The following is a 16,527-nucleotide window of genomic DNA, read 5'->3' as shown; positions in this document are numbered from 1 at the left end:
CATCTCGCACCTGTAAGGATGGTGTTATCAAAAAGATAAGAAATGACAAGTGTTGGAGAGGATGTAAAGAAAAGCGAATCCTGGTGCAGTGTTGCTGGGAAGGCAAACCGGTGCAGCTGCTGTGGAAACCAGTACAGAGGGTCTTCAAAAAGTTAAAAAGGGGGCTAACATAAGACCCAAGGATTTCACTTCTGGGTTTGCATTTGAAGAAAATGAAAACACTAACTCAAAAAGATACATGCACCCCTATGTTCCCGGCAGCATTATTTACAACAGTCAAGATATGGAAACAACCTAACTGTCCATCAGTCCATGAATGGGTAAAGAAAACATGCTACGATACAGACAACGGAATACTTTCCAGCATAAAAAAGAATGACATCTTTCCTGAGGGCATTACACTAAATGAAAGAAGTCAGAAAGATAAATATAATATGATCTCACTTACATGAGGAATCTGGAAACAAACAACAACCAAACCTCCAAAACCCAACCTCATCAATACAGAGAATGGACTGGTGGTTGCCGGGGGGGGTGGGGGGAACAAAGCTCCAGTGTAAAATAAGTAAGCCGTGGGTATATAATGTCCACGTGGTGACTATAGGTAAGAACTATACTGCTTATTTGGAAGTAGCAGAGAGAGCAGATCTTTAAAGTTCTCATCACACACACATACACACACACAAAATTTTTGTAACTATACATGGTAGCCAAAGTTATCTAGACTTATTGTAGTGATTATTTGGCCACATATATATAAATGTTGTATCATTATGTTGTATACCTGAAACTAATATAATCTCATATGTGAATTATACCTCAATAAAAAATGAGGATTAACATACATTTTATTCCTCGTATCTGGCACATCTCTCTCACTGCCCAAGCTTTTACTGAGAATGGCATTAAATCCATATTTTAAAAATCCAGCAATATATTCTGGCTTTGAATAGTTAGTATCTTTACCTGCAAGAAAGGGCAATTATAGTTACGTACGTACAGATTACTACCACCAGGTAAAGGATAATAAGAACAACTATATCCTGAATTCACTCCCTTTATAATGAGCCAGGTGTTTTCCTGGAACCTACACTACCTCCAGGTGGAGGATAAAATCAAAGAAGATTCCTCCACAAAGTATGGACAAGTTAGCCTTTGGTCATTCGGTCTCTTCAGGGAAGGAAGTGCTTGGTCTCCTTGGTCCCAACATGACTCACCACTGTTGTGTGAAGTTAGTTGTCACTGAAGGATTTAGGAAAGGTGGAGAAGGAGAGCTAAAACCCCAGCCCAGAACTTCCATTGCAGAGAATAAAACAAGAGGCCAGACGCCAACCCAAACATAATAGTCATAACAATAAACAATAAATGAAGATGGGTTAAATTTCCTATTAAAAGATAAACACTCTTATTTGTCAATGAAGAAACAAAAATATAATCATGAAAGATAAGTGGCATGAACGAAAATGGTAAAAGAAGAGTCTAAGAATACAGGAGTCAAAGTATCACTTTAAAAAGTACAGAATTCAGGGCGCCTGGGTGGCTCAGTGGGTTAAGCCGCTACCTTCGGCTCAGGTCATGATCTCAGGGTCCTGGGATCAAGCCCCGCATCAGGCTCTCTGCTCAGCGGGGAGCCTGCTTCCCTTCCTCTCTCTCTGCCTGCTTCTCTGCCTACTTGTGATCTCTGTCTGTCAGATAAATAAATAAAATCTTTTTTAAAAAAAGTACAGAATAAAATCTTAAAAAAAAAAAAAAAAAAAACGGGACGCCTGGGTGGCGCAGTTGGTTAAACGACTGCCTCTGGCTCAGGGCGTGATCCTGGAGTCCCGGGATCGAGTCCCACATCAGGCTCCCAGCTCCATGGGGAGTCTGCTTCTCCCTCTGACCTTCTCCTCGCTCATGCTCTCTCTCACTGTCTCTCTCTCTCAAATAAATAAAATAAAATCTTAAAAAAAAAAAATTTAAAAAAATGTACAGAATTCATTGGAAGGAGCATCCAGAAAGTTATTTACACTCACGGCGAGAATAAGTCACAATAAAGACTAGGTAGGGATGAGCTTGCAGACATCAAACATTGCTGCAGTGAAATACTTACATTAAAATCATTAGAGATATCAATATATATTGCCACAAACAGTAGTGGAATATTTTAAGAACACTCTAGATCAGAGAAAAAGTTAGAAAAAGAACTTGCTTAATATAATTTGTCATATTTCCTTGGTAGATTTATATTTTGCTTTGGTTTTGAAGAATAAACTTTCTTTTCCAATGCCTATGACATGCTTTCCAAAGTGGACAAAAAAGGCTGTATTATAGCTAATCTCTTGAAGATGCAGTAACCCCATTTCCACTAGGCCCTCTTTCCTGCCCCTGAGAAATCCTAGACATGACACAACAGATAAGGATAGGAGGTTCTCTGAAAGGTTGAAACTAGCAGGCAGATTCCTGAGGCAGATCTCAGGAATGGAGGAAGGATGCAATGAGCTCCTGATTTCCCTGTTGCCACCCATAAATCCCAGAGAGAGGTCTGTAGAAGCCTCCATGTAGAACCACCAACAGCCAGACAGACAGACAGACAAACACACACACACACACACACCCTCCAAGATAAGCCTGTTCTCTCTAGCCAACAGGCCACAGAAGCCTACCCACAGAAAACATTTGGCTGGACCTACTCTAGTCAAGTCAAGCAGCAGTGGGAGAACCACACCAACCCCTGTGGCTTCAGCGTGGTGGGCAGGCAGTGGGCCTTCCACTACACCCAAGGGAGAAGCAGGCAGTGACATGGGTGGGTCTGAGCAGAACCTACTCCTTTCACCCCATTCCTGGCAGAAGCAGGCAGAGCTCTGATTACCTGCATGGGTGGTGTGGGCAGGCTGAGCAGGGAGCTGGTCCTCCATAAGCTGGCCTGGGGGGAAGCAGGTAGAGCTCCGGTTCTCCCCAAGATAGTGCCATATCACATATAATTAACATTATATGTTAATTTTTTAAAAATTAAAAAAAAACAGTCTCAGGAACTTGTATACAGAAAACAAAAGAGCTGATCTTTGTATTATCAGAGCCCTGGAAGGAGAGGAGTCAGAGTGGGGCCAAAAAAAGTACTCTCGGAAATAAGGCCGGAAACTTCCTAAATTCAGGGAAGTTGGACATCTATAGCCTCAGGAGGCTGAAAAATCCACCAAATGGGATAAACCAAAGAAATCCATGGCAGGACACATCATAATGGAACTTCTGAAAACTGAAGACAGAGGACAACTCTTGAAAGCAGCCAGAGGGGAAAAAAAAAAAACATGGGGAACAACCTGAATGACTACGGGTTTCTCATCTGAAATCATGGGGGAGAGAAGAAAGTGACAAAACATTTTTGAATGCTGAAAGAAAAGCACTGTCAGGGGCACCTGGGTGGCTCAGTCATCAAGCAGCTGCCTTCATTTCAGGGTCGTGATTCTAGGACCCTGGAATTGAGCCTCACATGGGGATCCCGCTCAGCAGGAAGCCTGCTTCTCCTGCTCCCACTCTGCCTGCTTGTATTCCCTCTCTCTGTCAAATAAATAAATAAAATCTTTAAAAAGAAAAAAAAAAGAACTGGCAACTGCAAATTCTATACCCAGCAAAAATATCCTTTGGGAATTATGAAAAAATGAAGACACTCCCAAGTGAAGAAAAACAGACGTTGTGACTAGCAGCCCCACACTTAAAGAGCAGCAAAAGAAAGTTCTCTAAACAAGGAAATAATAATAGGAGGAGGCTTGGAACTTCAGAAGAGAAAAAAGAACATCAAAATGGATGAAAACGGGGTAAATATGATAGAGTTTCCTCATTAGGAAACTCTAAGTTTCTTCAATCATATTTGACTTTTGAAGCCACAATTATAACACCATCTGATGTAGTGCTCAAAACTCAAGACAGTTATATTTTTAAAATGAGGAGGCTAAGGAGCGGTTTACACTTTACTTGAAGTGGCAAATCATTGATTCAAGGATACCTTGGTAAGTTATAGTTATAGTTATATATAAATATATATATTATGTAATACCTACAGCAACCACTAAAGAAACTATACAAAGCCACCTTTTTTTTTTAAAGATTTTATTTATTTATTTGACAGAGAGAGATTACAAGTAGGCAGAGAGGCAGGCAGAGAGAGAGGAGGAAGCAGGCTCCCTGCTGAGCAGAGAGCCCGATGCAGGACTCGACCCCAGGACCCTGAGATCATGACCTGAGCCGAAGGCAGCGGCTTAACCCACTGAGCCACCCAGGCACCCCACAAAGCCACCTTTTAAAAAACATTATAAACTCATCAAGATGGAATTTTGAAAATGCTCAAGTAACTCACCAAAACATAAGAGAAACAGAAGATTGAGAAACAGAGGAAACAAACAAAAAATAAAATTATTTAGAAACTCTGCCATTGATAATTGTCTTAAATGCAAATGATCTAAATATACCAGTTAAAAGCAAGAATTAACACAGTGGATTTAAAAAATGTCCCGACAATATGCTACCTACAAGAAACTTACTCCAGTGAAACATAGGTAGATTGATAATAAAAGGACAGAAAAGGATATACTTGCAAATCTTAATTAAAAAAAAAACAGCTGGGGTGCCTGGCTACCTCAATCGATAGAGGATGTAACTCTTGATCTCAGGGTTGTGAGTTCAAGCCCCACATTGGGTTTGGAGCCTACATTAAAAAAAAGTACAAGTGGCTCTATTAATATTAGATAAAATAGATTTCAGAGCAGAGAAAATTACTAGAGACAGAGACATGACCTTATGATAAAAGGTTCAGTGCAGGGGTGCCTGGGTGGCTCAGTGGGTTAAAGCCTCTGCCTTTGGCTCAGGTCATGATCTCAGGGTCCTGGGATCAAGACCCACATTGGGCTCTCTGATCAGCGGGGAGCCTGCTTCCCTCTCTCAGTCTGCCTGCCTCTCTGCCTACTTGTGATCTCTGTCTGTCAAATAAATAAAATCTTAAAAAAAAAAAGGTTCAATGCACCAGTGAGACATAATGGTTCCAAATAGAAACACATCAAAAAATAGCTCAAAATACATGAAGCAAAAACAGATAATAGTTAAAGTAGAACCTAACAAATCCACAATCGTAGTTGGGGTTTTCAACACCCAGTCTTAGCAACTGACAGAACGGCTAGCCAAAAACTCAGCAAGGACGTCAAGAACTGAACAATAAAATCAACCAACAGGAACTAGTTGATGTGTATGAAGGAACTCCGCACCCAACAACAGCAAATACATAGTTTTTCCAAATGTGCATGGAGCGTTCACCAGGGGTGGACCATATTCTGGATCATAAAACAAACCTCAAAAAACCTAGATGAACTGAGATCACACAGAGTATATTTTTTGACTATAATGGAATCAGACTGGATGTCAGTAGCAGAGAGGAAAAAATTATTCAAAGACTCTGAAATTAAATAATCTATTTCCAAATAATCCAAAGAGAAAGTCTCAAAGGGAATATAAAAATACAGAGAACCGAATGAAAATGAAAATTCAGTGTATCAAAATGTGTGCTACACAGCTGAAGCCATACTATTAAGATGTCAGTTCTCCCCAAGTTGACCCATAGAGTCAATACAATTAAAAATATCAGTGGTCTCTTTGGAAGAAATTGACAAACTGTTTCTAAAACCTATCCGAACAAGCTAACCACCTACAATAACCAAAACAATTTTGGAAAGAGTGAGAACAGAGTCAGAAAGGGACCCAACAAAAAGAGTTAACTGTTTTCTGAAAGATGCCGAGATGGAAAAAGGGAGGTTTTTTCCAAGAAATGGTGCTGGAAAAAATGGATATACACACGAGGAAAATGAACATTGATCCTCACCCTCCCATCACAGAAATTCACTCCAAAGGGACCACAGTCCTAATGTAAAATGTAAAGTAAAACCTAAAATCTTAAAATTTCTAAAAATAAAAACAGAGAAGAGAATCTTTGTGCACTTGACATAGGCAAAGTGTACTTCAATAAAAGATTTAAAAAAAAAAAAAGAACCATACAAGAAATTGGGATGAACTGAACATCAAAATTTAAAATTTTTCTTCTTGAATGACACCACTCAAAAGAGAATTCAAAATGTACTGTATAGCGACTATGGTTAACAATAGTAATATTGTATATTGAAACTTGCCAGCACAGATCTTATCACAAGAGAAAATTATAACTGTGTGTGATAGAGACAACTGTTAACTAAACTTGCTGTGGTTATCATTTTGCAATATATACATGTACACATGTAGCAAATCATTCTGCTATACTTCCAAAATGAATAAGGTGTTCTATGTCAATTATGTCCCAATTTTAAAAAGAGAATAAAAAGGCAAGGCACAGACGTACAGAGTATTTGCAACTCACATATCAAAGACCTTGAATCCAAAATGTATTTTTAAAAATCTTAAAAATCAGAAGATAAACATCCCAATTTAAAAATGGATGAAAGACATGGGTGCCTGGGTGGCTCAGTGGGTTAAAGCCTCTGCCTTTGGCTCAGGTCATAATTTCAGGGTCCTGGGATCAAGCCCTGCATCCGGCTCTTTGCTCACCAGGGAGCCTGCTTCCTCCTCCCTCTCCGCCTACTTGTGATCTCTGTCAAATAAATAAATAAAATCTTTTAAAAAAATAGATGAAGGACTTGAAGAGACACTTTACAAAAGAAGATACATGGGCGGCCATGAAGCACATGAAAAGGTGCTCAAAATCATTAGTCATCAGGGAAATGCAGATTAAGGCTACAATGGTTCCATTACTTACCCATTAGAATATCTAAAATCTAAAAAACTGAGCTTGCCAAATTTTGGTGAAGATTGGAGCAAAGGGAGAGATTCTCTACATGCCGGAGGGGAAAGTAAATGGCACAACTATCTTGAAAACACACTGTCATTTTCCTTAAAGTTAAGCATATTCCTACTGTACATCCCATCTGTCCCAAACCCAAGAGAAACAAAGTATGTCCACACGAAGACTTATAACCCATATTCATGACAGTATTACAATTCATTTTGGAGTATCTACAAACATATTAAAAATATATAATATTGTATTTCGCTGGAGATCACACATAAAAGGGAGGGAAGAAAGATATCCATCAACTCAGGTTAATTACCACCTCAGAGGGTAAGAGGAGGAGAAGGAAGTGGGTGAAGTCGTTAATGGTACCCATTAACATTTATTTCTGTGAAAAAACAGAACACTATCTGAAATAAATACAGCAAACTATCTTTAAAAATTGTTAAATTTAGGTGATACATGCCTGTTTTACTCTTTACTGTATATATGTGAAATATTTTATAATTTAAAAATTGAGTTGCTCTAAGAAAGACACTGTTTTTCTCTTCCAAATGTTAAACTTATGGTACATTTTCCCCTTAAAACAGCTAATAGAGAAAATCAAAATACTTACCTGATCTTAAAAAGGTTTTGTATTCTGTAGTTTCATATTTGTCAGGCATTTCAAATCTTACACGCAGTCTCGGTATTTGCTTGGGGTCCCGGGTAATTTGCTGTTGCAATTTTTTTCCAAGGGACCAAATTAATGCAGGCCCCTGGTTTTTCTTCTCCAAGTTGCTTACATGATTATGGTGAATATATACATACAACAGAGCTGTCCAGATCCCAAATATCAAGGATCCGTAGAATAAACATTGAAATGTGACGCCTCTCATTGTAAACCTAGTATTTCTGAAGGTCCATTTTTAAATTTCCTACATCAGAAGAATTTAAGAGAGACTATATTAGAGATCTCAGTGATTTCCAGATCATCTACTTGGCTTAGATTCAATTTTCAGTGTTTTAAGAACAAGTTCATTTTAATATACAGTTATCCATATACTTGGATGAGATAAAGTATATCTTATTTTCTATTAGCAAAAACTCTTCAAACTGATATTCAGAAGGTCGCTTAACATCAAAATGTATAACATGCTTACAAAACATGCCCTTATTTAAAGTAACTGGCACACACTCCTGAACCTTCAGCTAAAGGAAATACATACAGTGAAAGCAGGTTTACTCATCTCTTATTCATGCTCAGTCCATCTGTCCATCTTGGATTAGGGTGGAAGGTGGGCAAGGGCCTGCTGACTCTAATATTTTTGTTTTTATTTTAGGCTTTATTTTCAAATGTATGCATTACTTTAACAAAAAAAAAAACAAAAATGGAGATTAACACGGTACCTATCAAATGGCATCAATGCTTGAAAACACGTGCACAGAGCAGCCACTTCTGTCCCATCCTGACCCTTTAAATCAGGTGACAGCCTGGCCCGGGATTAGAAGGAATCAAGGATACGAGCCTCCTGAGCTGTCCAGTGTCACCCACTTTCTTGGGCCCTCTGGCGCGGGTCCTCCTCACGCGCTGATTCTTCTAAGTGTCTTCCTGCACCTGACCCTTTTGTATGGCCATTTCCATCCCAGTTCTCTGCCTGGAGGACAGAGTGCGGCCTCCACAGTTCTGACTTCATGCGCTAGAACAAGCTAGCACAGGCGCCCCCGCTCCTACGGCTCTTGTTCACAGAAGAGACCATCCCCAACCCACGGAACCCAGCGCGCTCGGGAACTGCACCGCATCAAACCGCCGAGGCTGCACCTGGCCGCCCAGAGACACAAGCACACCTGGTGGAGAGTCTTACAGGGCGGCGTGGGGCCACCCCATCACCCGTGGGGCCGGGGCGCCCATTCCCCTCCTGCCTGGAGTACCGGCTCTCGACCGAGTCCCTGCCCCATCCTTACCTCCGGTGGGGCAGGCCGCTTTGCGCAAGGCTCCCCTCCCGGAGGGACTCGTGTTTAAAGACGGGATGACGGGCCCACCTGTCGCCCTGCAACTGGGGACGCCGCTGAGGACCCATCCAGCCCGCAGCGCCCCTGGGGCTGACAGCGCTCCTTCCCGCGAGCACATCACAGTCTAGGCTCCTTCTCTTGCGAAACTAAAAGAACCGACTCAGAAGGGCGCAGCGGGCGCGCTCAGCCCCGGCGCTCCTGGCCCACTGCGGAGCCGACGGGAAAGGCCGCACCTTCCACGGGATTGTATTTTGTGATCCGAGCCCGAGGAAGGAGAGTTTCCTCCTGCCCCGGAATCAGCCCAGCCAATGAGGGATCGTGACTACAGGCCAGCCAATGAGGGACAATCACAGTTCGGCCAATGAGGGACTGCAGTTACAGCTCAGCCAATGAGGGACCGTGACTACGGGCCAGCCAATGAGGGACGGCGGTTACAGCCCAGCCAATGAGGGACCATCACAGCTCGACCCGAGAGGGACCGTCGCAGCTCAGCCAATGAAAAGCCACTGTTCTCGGACTTGCGGGTGACGCCGACCACTTCGTCCTCCCGTCTCCCGCGACGCCGGCGCGTGCGCTCGTTCTGCGGACTCGGCCTGGGTCGCAGTGCTCTGCTCTTGCTCAAACCGGTTTTTGCTGGCAAATAACCGCGGTTTTGTTGCTGAGGTTCGCGCGCCGCTGGAGCCGGGGCGCTTCGCCCGCAGGGGTGGCCCCGGACCGCGCCCGGACACGGTCTGCGAGCGCATCCCCGGCGCGGGCGGTTTCCCGGGAGCCCGAGCTGCCGCAGGGGGCAAGGGCGGTCCTGCGCGACGGCCGTGGGGGACGTGGGGGCCGTATCGCCCGCCCGGCCCTTGCGACCCCACTGCCCGGGAGGGCGCGTCGTGACCCCGCGGGCGGCGGGCGGTGCGCCTGCTGCGCCCTCGCTGGGGGGACGGGCTGGAGCGCGGGTGCGCGGAGCGTCGTGGCTGCGGCGGGCCCGGAGCGGCCAGCGCAAACCCGAGGGCTCCAGCCGGCAGCACGGGTGCGTCCGAGGGAGGCAGCGGCGGGCGGAGGGCGACGCTGAGGGTCAAGCCGGCCTCCTTCGCGACACAGAAGAGCCTCTCCTCCCCCGCGTGCGAACCGCGTGCAGGCCGCGGGGGCCAGGGCCGCTGTACTCGAGAGCAGGTGACTTGGCGGTCCTGGCTGCCGGGGCGGGAGGGAGTCACGGGGACCCACGCTGCGGGCCTGCAGCAACGGCGCCCTCACCGCGCGGTGGGCCAGCCCCGCTCCTTGGCTGGAGGACACTGTGCAGGCAGCGCGCGCCCTCCGTCCCCACCGCCCTTCCCCATCCAGTCCTCTCCCGGCCTCCAGGTCGCTAACTAGGGTCGAGTTACAGAACAGCCTGGCTGGGGGTTAGGGTTAGGGTTAGAGCTGCAGAACCAACGCAGGCATCATGACCTGGAATCAGGGGGCTGGGCATGGGCTGGTCCTGAGCATCCTAGATCAGGGGAGGGGTGCAGAACTGCATTGGGCGTTTAGAAACTAAGGAAGAAAGTAAGAGGAGGCACCCGCATTGAGTACACAACATGTGCATGGGGGTTCATGATCAGATTAGTGCTGGAGAAGGAAATACATCCATATTATCTAGGAGGAGTCTACTATATTAAGAAAATTTGGAGGAAATTGTCTACATGTGAACATTAGGAAAATTACCCTCACTTATTTTTTTTTAAATTTTTATGAATGTAAATTTTTCTTAACACCACACTTTCTTAAAGCAGAACTCCCCCTGGTTCTCTGGAATATGCGCCTCATCTCTCCTCGCATCCCCTCCCCCCATCACCACCCCCACCCCCACCCAACGCACATACACTCACATACCGAAATCCTAAAAATCTGGAGTCAGTTGTTGTGTTTGTTTTAAAGTGTCTTTTCAGAGGAAAACAGGCTCTGCTTTAGATGATGTCACAACTAAATTTTCTATAAATAGTAAGATTCTTGAGAACCAAAGTCAATATAAATGCCTGGCCTACCTCTAGAGTGGCATTATCCAGCCTGACAGTTACAACCTCTTCTTTAAAACTGAGATCTTCTTAATCCTAATCTCCAGAGCCAGAGTTCATTCAAGGATCAGTGATTGGAGGCGTGGCTTCCGTTGCATCCAGATGGAAGGAGCCCCTCCCGCCCGTGCTGTTCCCACTATTCAGCACACTGAGCTCCCCCACCTACCATTAAGACAGCGGCTGCTCTGTAGTTGATCAGTTGTCTAAGCTGAGTCCCGGGTGAAATGAGGCAGGAGTCTAGGTTGAATGATCTGAAAGACAAGATTTTTTTTTTCCTAATGGCTGACTTGACGGTGCCTGGATTCTGAGCAAATACTGGTTGGTGCTGGGCTGTCCTGCCTGCGTGGTGTTTCACAAGCAGCAGCACTGGGTACGTCATAAGGCCCTTGTGACGTCACACCTAGGGCGTTGCCAGCAGCCAGGGGCCCCTCAGAGCAGCAGGTGGAATCCGGGACTTCTGAAGTTCAAAGGGACCTTCCAGAGAGTCTTAGAATCCACATTCCTTAGCTGAGGAAATGGGAAAAGCCTCATCTTGGGCAAAATCTAGGCTAGATCTCATTTTCAGCCCTTTTTTTTTTTTTTTAAAGTCAACATGAAAAAAAGCTTTCAGAACACCTCAAGGGACTCAAAGATTACCCAAAGGGTTGTTTGGCTGTCTTTTAATTTTTTACTCTGTATTACTCAATATTTAGATATTAGTACATGAGGTCATCCAAATGCTTGTGAAATGTCTTGACATGTCTGAGCAGATTTGACCTTTCCCCATTGAGGAGGCTGACTCTGTTTAGCCTGGGACCAGACATCTGCTTCGAAGTATGTAAGAGGCAGGGGTTGGGGGTGGGAGAGTGAGGGGTTGGGGGGAGGTGAGTTGGGTCCTTCCCAGAGGACCAGGAATGAGAGAACAGAAAACATATTTTTCTGTACATATAAAGGACATAGACGTCATGGGGCTACCCAGGGGTTGCCTAAGGGAAACAGAATAATCATGGGAGAAATAAGGGGAAGATACAAGATAAGAAGCGTATTGAGTTACCACAGGCTGGTGTCCCGAAGAATCAAGAGTCAGGGCAAAGTTGTCAGGACCAGTTCATGAGGGGAAAAGGATAATGCAACAAAAGGAAAGTCACAGAACAAAGTCATGGCACTAGGCAGGTGGCTGGTAGGAGCTGAGCGGAGGTGGTTCAGAGGAGGAAGATGAAAAGTGTAGAGGGGAAGGAATGTGTGGCGCATTTGTGACAATGGAGATCAATTCCATGGGAGTGACCAGAAAGTCTGGAACCTTCCCTACGGGTAAAAAGAAATTAGGAGGCTGAAACAGTGCATGCTTTATCTCAAATTAGTGGGCAGGTTTTATCCTAGTTGATCCTAATTAAAGAATTACAAGGAGAAACACAGCAGCCTTGAGTTTTACTCTCATTTTGAGAAGGAAAAGGGAAAGATATCTTACCTTTCTTATGATAGGTTAAAACTTCAACCTGAGAGCCAGGAAAACCATCTTCTCTCTGGGCCTGTGTCTTCTGAGGGATAACATAAAGGGCGGGGCGGGGGACCCTAAAAAACACAACGGAACAAAGGGCAGAGAAACAGAAATAGGGAATGCAAATAAAAAAAGAGGCAAAAACATTCAAGTATAAAATTTGCCAATTATTGCGTACTATCCCAAGCACTTTGGGGGGACTGTAGGCACTTAGAGGAGACAGTCCCAGACTAGGCCATCTCTGCACTCTATGAGCATGTACCTAACATGTGACAGGTGCTGGACACTAAATAAATCCTCGAATAATCGTGACTCGTAAGACAAAGGAGTGGGTAAGCAAGGCCAAAATGTGAATATCCCTGGAGGTAAAAAGGAAACAGAGGGAGAAAAGGAAAAGGGAATTAAAAATTAATGAAGTAACCTTAGTCACAGTCTTGCCTGGCTCCTCCCACCAGCCCAGTTGGGCTCATTCATCTAAAAACTCTCTTCTGATTCTTTGTTCCATTGACAAAGACCTACAAACTTTCCCCACACACTGATCTTACCCTCAAATTCCTCCATAAGCTATTGGTCTGACTTGCCAACCTATGCTCTCCTTTGTCCTAAGAACCCTTCAGAAGAATCCATTCCCTTCCACACTAGTTCCGCACCATTCAAAGCATTCGCTGGACCATCGTTTGGATCTCTGCCCATCTCAGGGTCCAAAGAGCATTTTCCCCAATAACCACGGAGTAAGCTTTTCCCATGGAAGTGGGCAGTTATCTTAGGCATCTCGCAAGCAGGTTTGTGATTTGAGAGGTTCCCTCTAGAAATTAGTTGCACGCTGTCTTAGAGTGCAAGGGATTATTGTGGGCCCAGGGCTGAGGATGTGGAGTTGGGGAGAAGAGAAAATCTGGTAATAAATGCCAGACAGAGACCTTCCTTTGGCTAATACCCAAGGAGGTCCATGTTATTTGGTAGTGCTGATTGCCTCTGTCGCAAGCCAGTGTTTTGTTTATTTGATTCAAGGCCATAACGCTTAGTACAAGACAAAAGAATGTGGAAGCAATGGCAAGATGTGACTATTTCAGTGTGGGGGAAGATGTTTTTTATCTTTTGGTACCCACCTCCCAGTTAAAGTAGCTGAAGTCACCATGTCCTGAGACCTTGGTAGTCTACAGCAGGGACATAATGAAAGCATCTGTAACCTCTATCCTAGAATGGCTCACGTCTCCAATAGGGAAAAAGACATTGTTCAAGACATTGGTTCAAATTCTATTAATAGATTTGGCCAAATGAGACCAGTTCCCCTGGAAAAATAATACCAAAATTGCCTTGGGTCGATGTCAATCAGTGGCCTCTTGAGTGAATAATTAGTTTCCTCTTCAATTAATTAAAAAAAAAACAACATAGTAATCTTTGGTTCTGGAAGGCCAAGAACATCTGCCAAAGATGCTCTAAAGATGAAAATTACATACATTCTAGGGCCCTAGGTTAGTTACTCAAAATATGACTCATTTAATGAGAAATAGCCTGTTTAGAGATTTTGATGTTGGTAGCTTGGTTCACATGGCAAATAATTTTTTATGCAGCATTGTTCAGAAGAGCTGAAGCGTGGAAGTCCCCCAAGTGTCGGTCAGTGGAGGAATGAGTAAGCAGAAGGCGACATCCACATACCGCGGACTCTTATCCAGCCTGAAAAAGGAAGCGCGTTCTGACACCTGCTGCAGCGTGCGTGTGGGTTGGGGACCTTCTGCTTTAGTCAAATAAGCCAGACATAAAGAGGCAAGTAGTGAGTGATTTTACTCACATGTTGAGAGTAGTCAAAATCATACAGAAAGTAGAATGCTGGTTGCCAGGGGCTGGGGCAGGGCCGGGGGAAGGCTGTGGGGAGTTCTTGTTCAGTTTGACGAGTTGGCGAGGGTCCTGGGGGTGGACGGTGGGGATGGAGGCCCACACGGATGCGTTTTATACCCGGAGCTGGGTGGCTGAGATGATAAAGTGCATGTCATGTGTATTTCACGGCACATAGAAAACTGGGTGGAAAAAAGCACACGAAGTGATTTATGTTCTTCGATTTAGCTCAGGAAACTGCCTCCTTCAGCTGCAACGCTCTTCCTGTGCTTTGTGAGAAGGTTTTCAGTTCCAGACCCACATGTTTGGCTTCCGGTCGGCTTCCTGTGACACTTGTTGACGTTCACGGTTGGTCTGCTTCGCTGGCTCCGTTTCGAGAGTCGTTTTCTTCTGGAGTAAAGCAAACACTAAAACCTCGAATGCACGGTGGACGTGTGTGTGTAAAACACAGAGGCTGAGGGGCGCCTGGGTGGCTCAGTGGGTTAAGCCGCTGCCTTTGGCTCAGGTCATGCTCTCAGGGTCCTGGGATCGAGTCCCGCATCGGGCTCTCTGCTCAGTAGGGAGCCTGCTTCCCTCTCTTTCTCTCTGCCTGCCTCTCCGTCTACTTGTGATTTCTCTCTGTCAAATAAAAAAAACTAAAAAACAAACAAAAAAAAAACAAACACAGAGGCTGAAACCCAAACAGCAGCGGCCCAGCGGCCCAGCGGTTTCCTCCTGTGAGTAGGCGTCCGGCCTTCCAACCCCGCTGATTTCTGGAATACTTGCGTCTTTCTCATGCTTAAAATAAAAGGGGGAAGTTTCTTTGGAAAAGGTGCAAAGCTAAGAGACGGGATACGGTGCGCAGCCTCTCTGGGGGGTGAGCAGAGGGCAGCCACAGAGTACCGAATCGGTTTCCTTTGTCCCTTTTCTTCCCCGGACTCGCACTTGTTTTTCTCCTTGCTTCCAGACCCTGCCCAGGCTGTCACCGCTAGTGACATGCTCCTCTCCACCTGGGGGGGGACGATATCGTTGCTCCTGCGATCACCGCATGGGGTTGATGTCAGCTCGGCCGAGCACAGGGGAAGGCAGGTTTCTGCCATAAAACGGTCGCTGGTTCCTAGTAATTGAAGGGAAAGGTAATACATAATTTGAAAAATACAGTTTTCCAATACAATTTTCTAACAAGGACGCCCCCTCCCCGACCACCCTGTAGGTACCTAGATCCCTTTAATGTCGGGTTTTCTCCTCTCCTACCCCAGGTTCATTTTATTGCTTTTCCGTCCGTGTTCCATATGCTCTCGTGCGTGTGTGCGGACTTTCATAATTTAAAAAGTTGAACGGTGGAATCTTTCCTCTCTCAGCTCTCAGCCACCAGAGGGACAGGCTGCCATTGGGGGGAGCGTCTCCCCTCCATCGCTCTCTCCCCTGCAAGGGCCAGCCTTTACAGGTGTTGCTGGGTCAGGTTTAGTGCTGCCTGGCTGCTTGTTATCTTTGTGGCCGGGGGCAGATTCCTGGACCGCTCCGGTTTCTTGTAAACAGGCTACTGCCTGCCTCGGAAGATTGTTGTCATTACCAAAAGAGAACATTCTTGCGAAGGCGGCTGACACCGGGCTCCGGCTCTGTTAATGATGGGGATGGTTCCTGCCACCTGGCTGCCCTCTGGCAGAGGAGAGAGAGGGGAAGATAGGGGGCTGTAAACAGGGCAGTGTTTTGGAGAGCTATGTGGCAATACGGAGAAAAAGTTGCATGCACGCGCCAAGCATAATGGTCCAGCAGTCCGCCCTTAGCCTGTACTTGAACGAAACACACACAGACCAGGAGGTGGGCGTAAGAATGCTGGGTACGGCCTCGGTTATTGTGGGGAGAATTCAGAACAACCTAATAAACCAGGATAAAGGAATTGGGCACTATGCAGTGGTCTTCATAAGATCAGCAATAGACGGGAGAGAGGCTCCGGGGTGGCTCAGTCGGTTAAGCATCTGCCTTGGGCTCAGATCATGATTCCGGGGTCCTGGGATGGAGCCCCATGTGGGGCTCCGTGCTCAGCTCGGAGGGTGTCTGCTTCTCTCTCTGCCTCTGCCCTTCCCCCTCCTTGTGCTGTCTCTCATGTGCGCTCTCTCTCTCTCTCTCAAATAAATAAATAAAATCTTTGACAACAACAATATACGGGGTGGAGGGGGGAATGAGAGATTTGGAACCACGAAGACAGACGTTACCCGTAGAACAGTGGGGGAGAAGAGCGGACTGAGAGAACACACCCAGGGCGGCGGCATCCCTCATGCGGATGAGAAGGTGAAAAACAATAGTTTGTACCATCTTGACACACATGTACGTGGGGAAATATAAAAATACGTGTGGGAGTAATAAATACCAGAGTAACGGTTACCTGGGAGAGGAGGTGTGTG

The 16,527-nt window shown here is 45.5% G+C and overlaps 1 protein-coding gene across 1 annotated transcript in view; it reads right to left on the bottom strand.

Annotated features, from left to right (window-relative positions):
• Window positions 1-8,807, bottom strand: part of GALNTL5 (polypeptide N-acetylgalactosaminyltransferase like 5) — a 44,655-nt gene extending 35,848 nt beyond the window's left edge. Inside the window, exons 1-3 of the mRNA XM_044244659.1 lie at window positions 8,747-8,807; window positions 7,419-7,719; window positions 846-966 (exon numbers count right to left, since the gene is read on the bottom strand). Of these exons, the coding sequence (XP_044100594.1) occupies window positions 846-966; window positions 7,419-7,680 (383 nt within the window). The 5' untranslated portion in view covers window positions 7,681-7,719; window positions 8,747-8,807. The remainder of the gene's footprint in view (window positions 1-845; window positions 967-7,418; window positions 7,720-8,746) is intronic.
• Window positions 8,808-16,527: the final 7,720 nt, after the last annotated feature.

This window comes from Neovison vison, chromosome 4, assembly GCF_020171115.1.
Source record: "Neovison vison isolate M4711 chromosome 4, ASM_NN_V1, whole genome shotgun sequence".
Taxonomy (NCBI): Eukaryota; Metazoa; Chordata; class Mammalia; order Carnivora; family Mustelidae; genus Neogale; species Neogale vison.
This window is presented reverse-complemented; position numbering and strand designations above follow the sequence as displayed.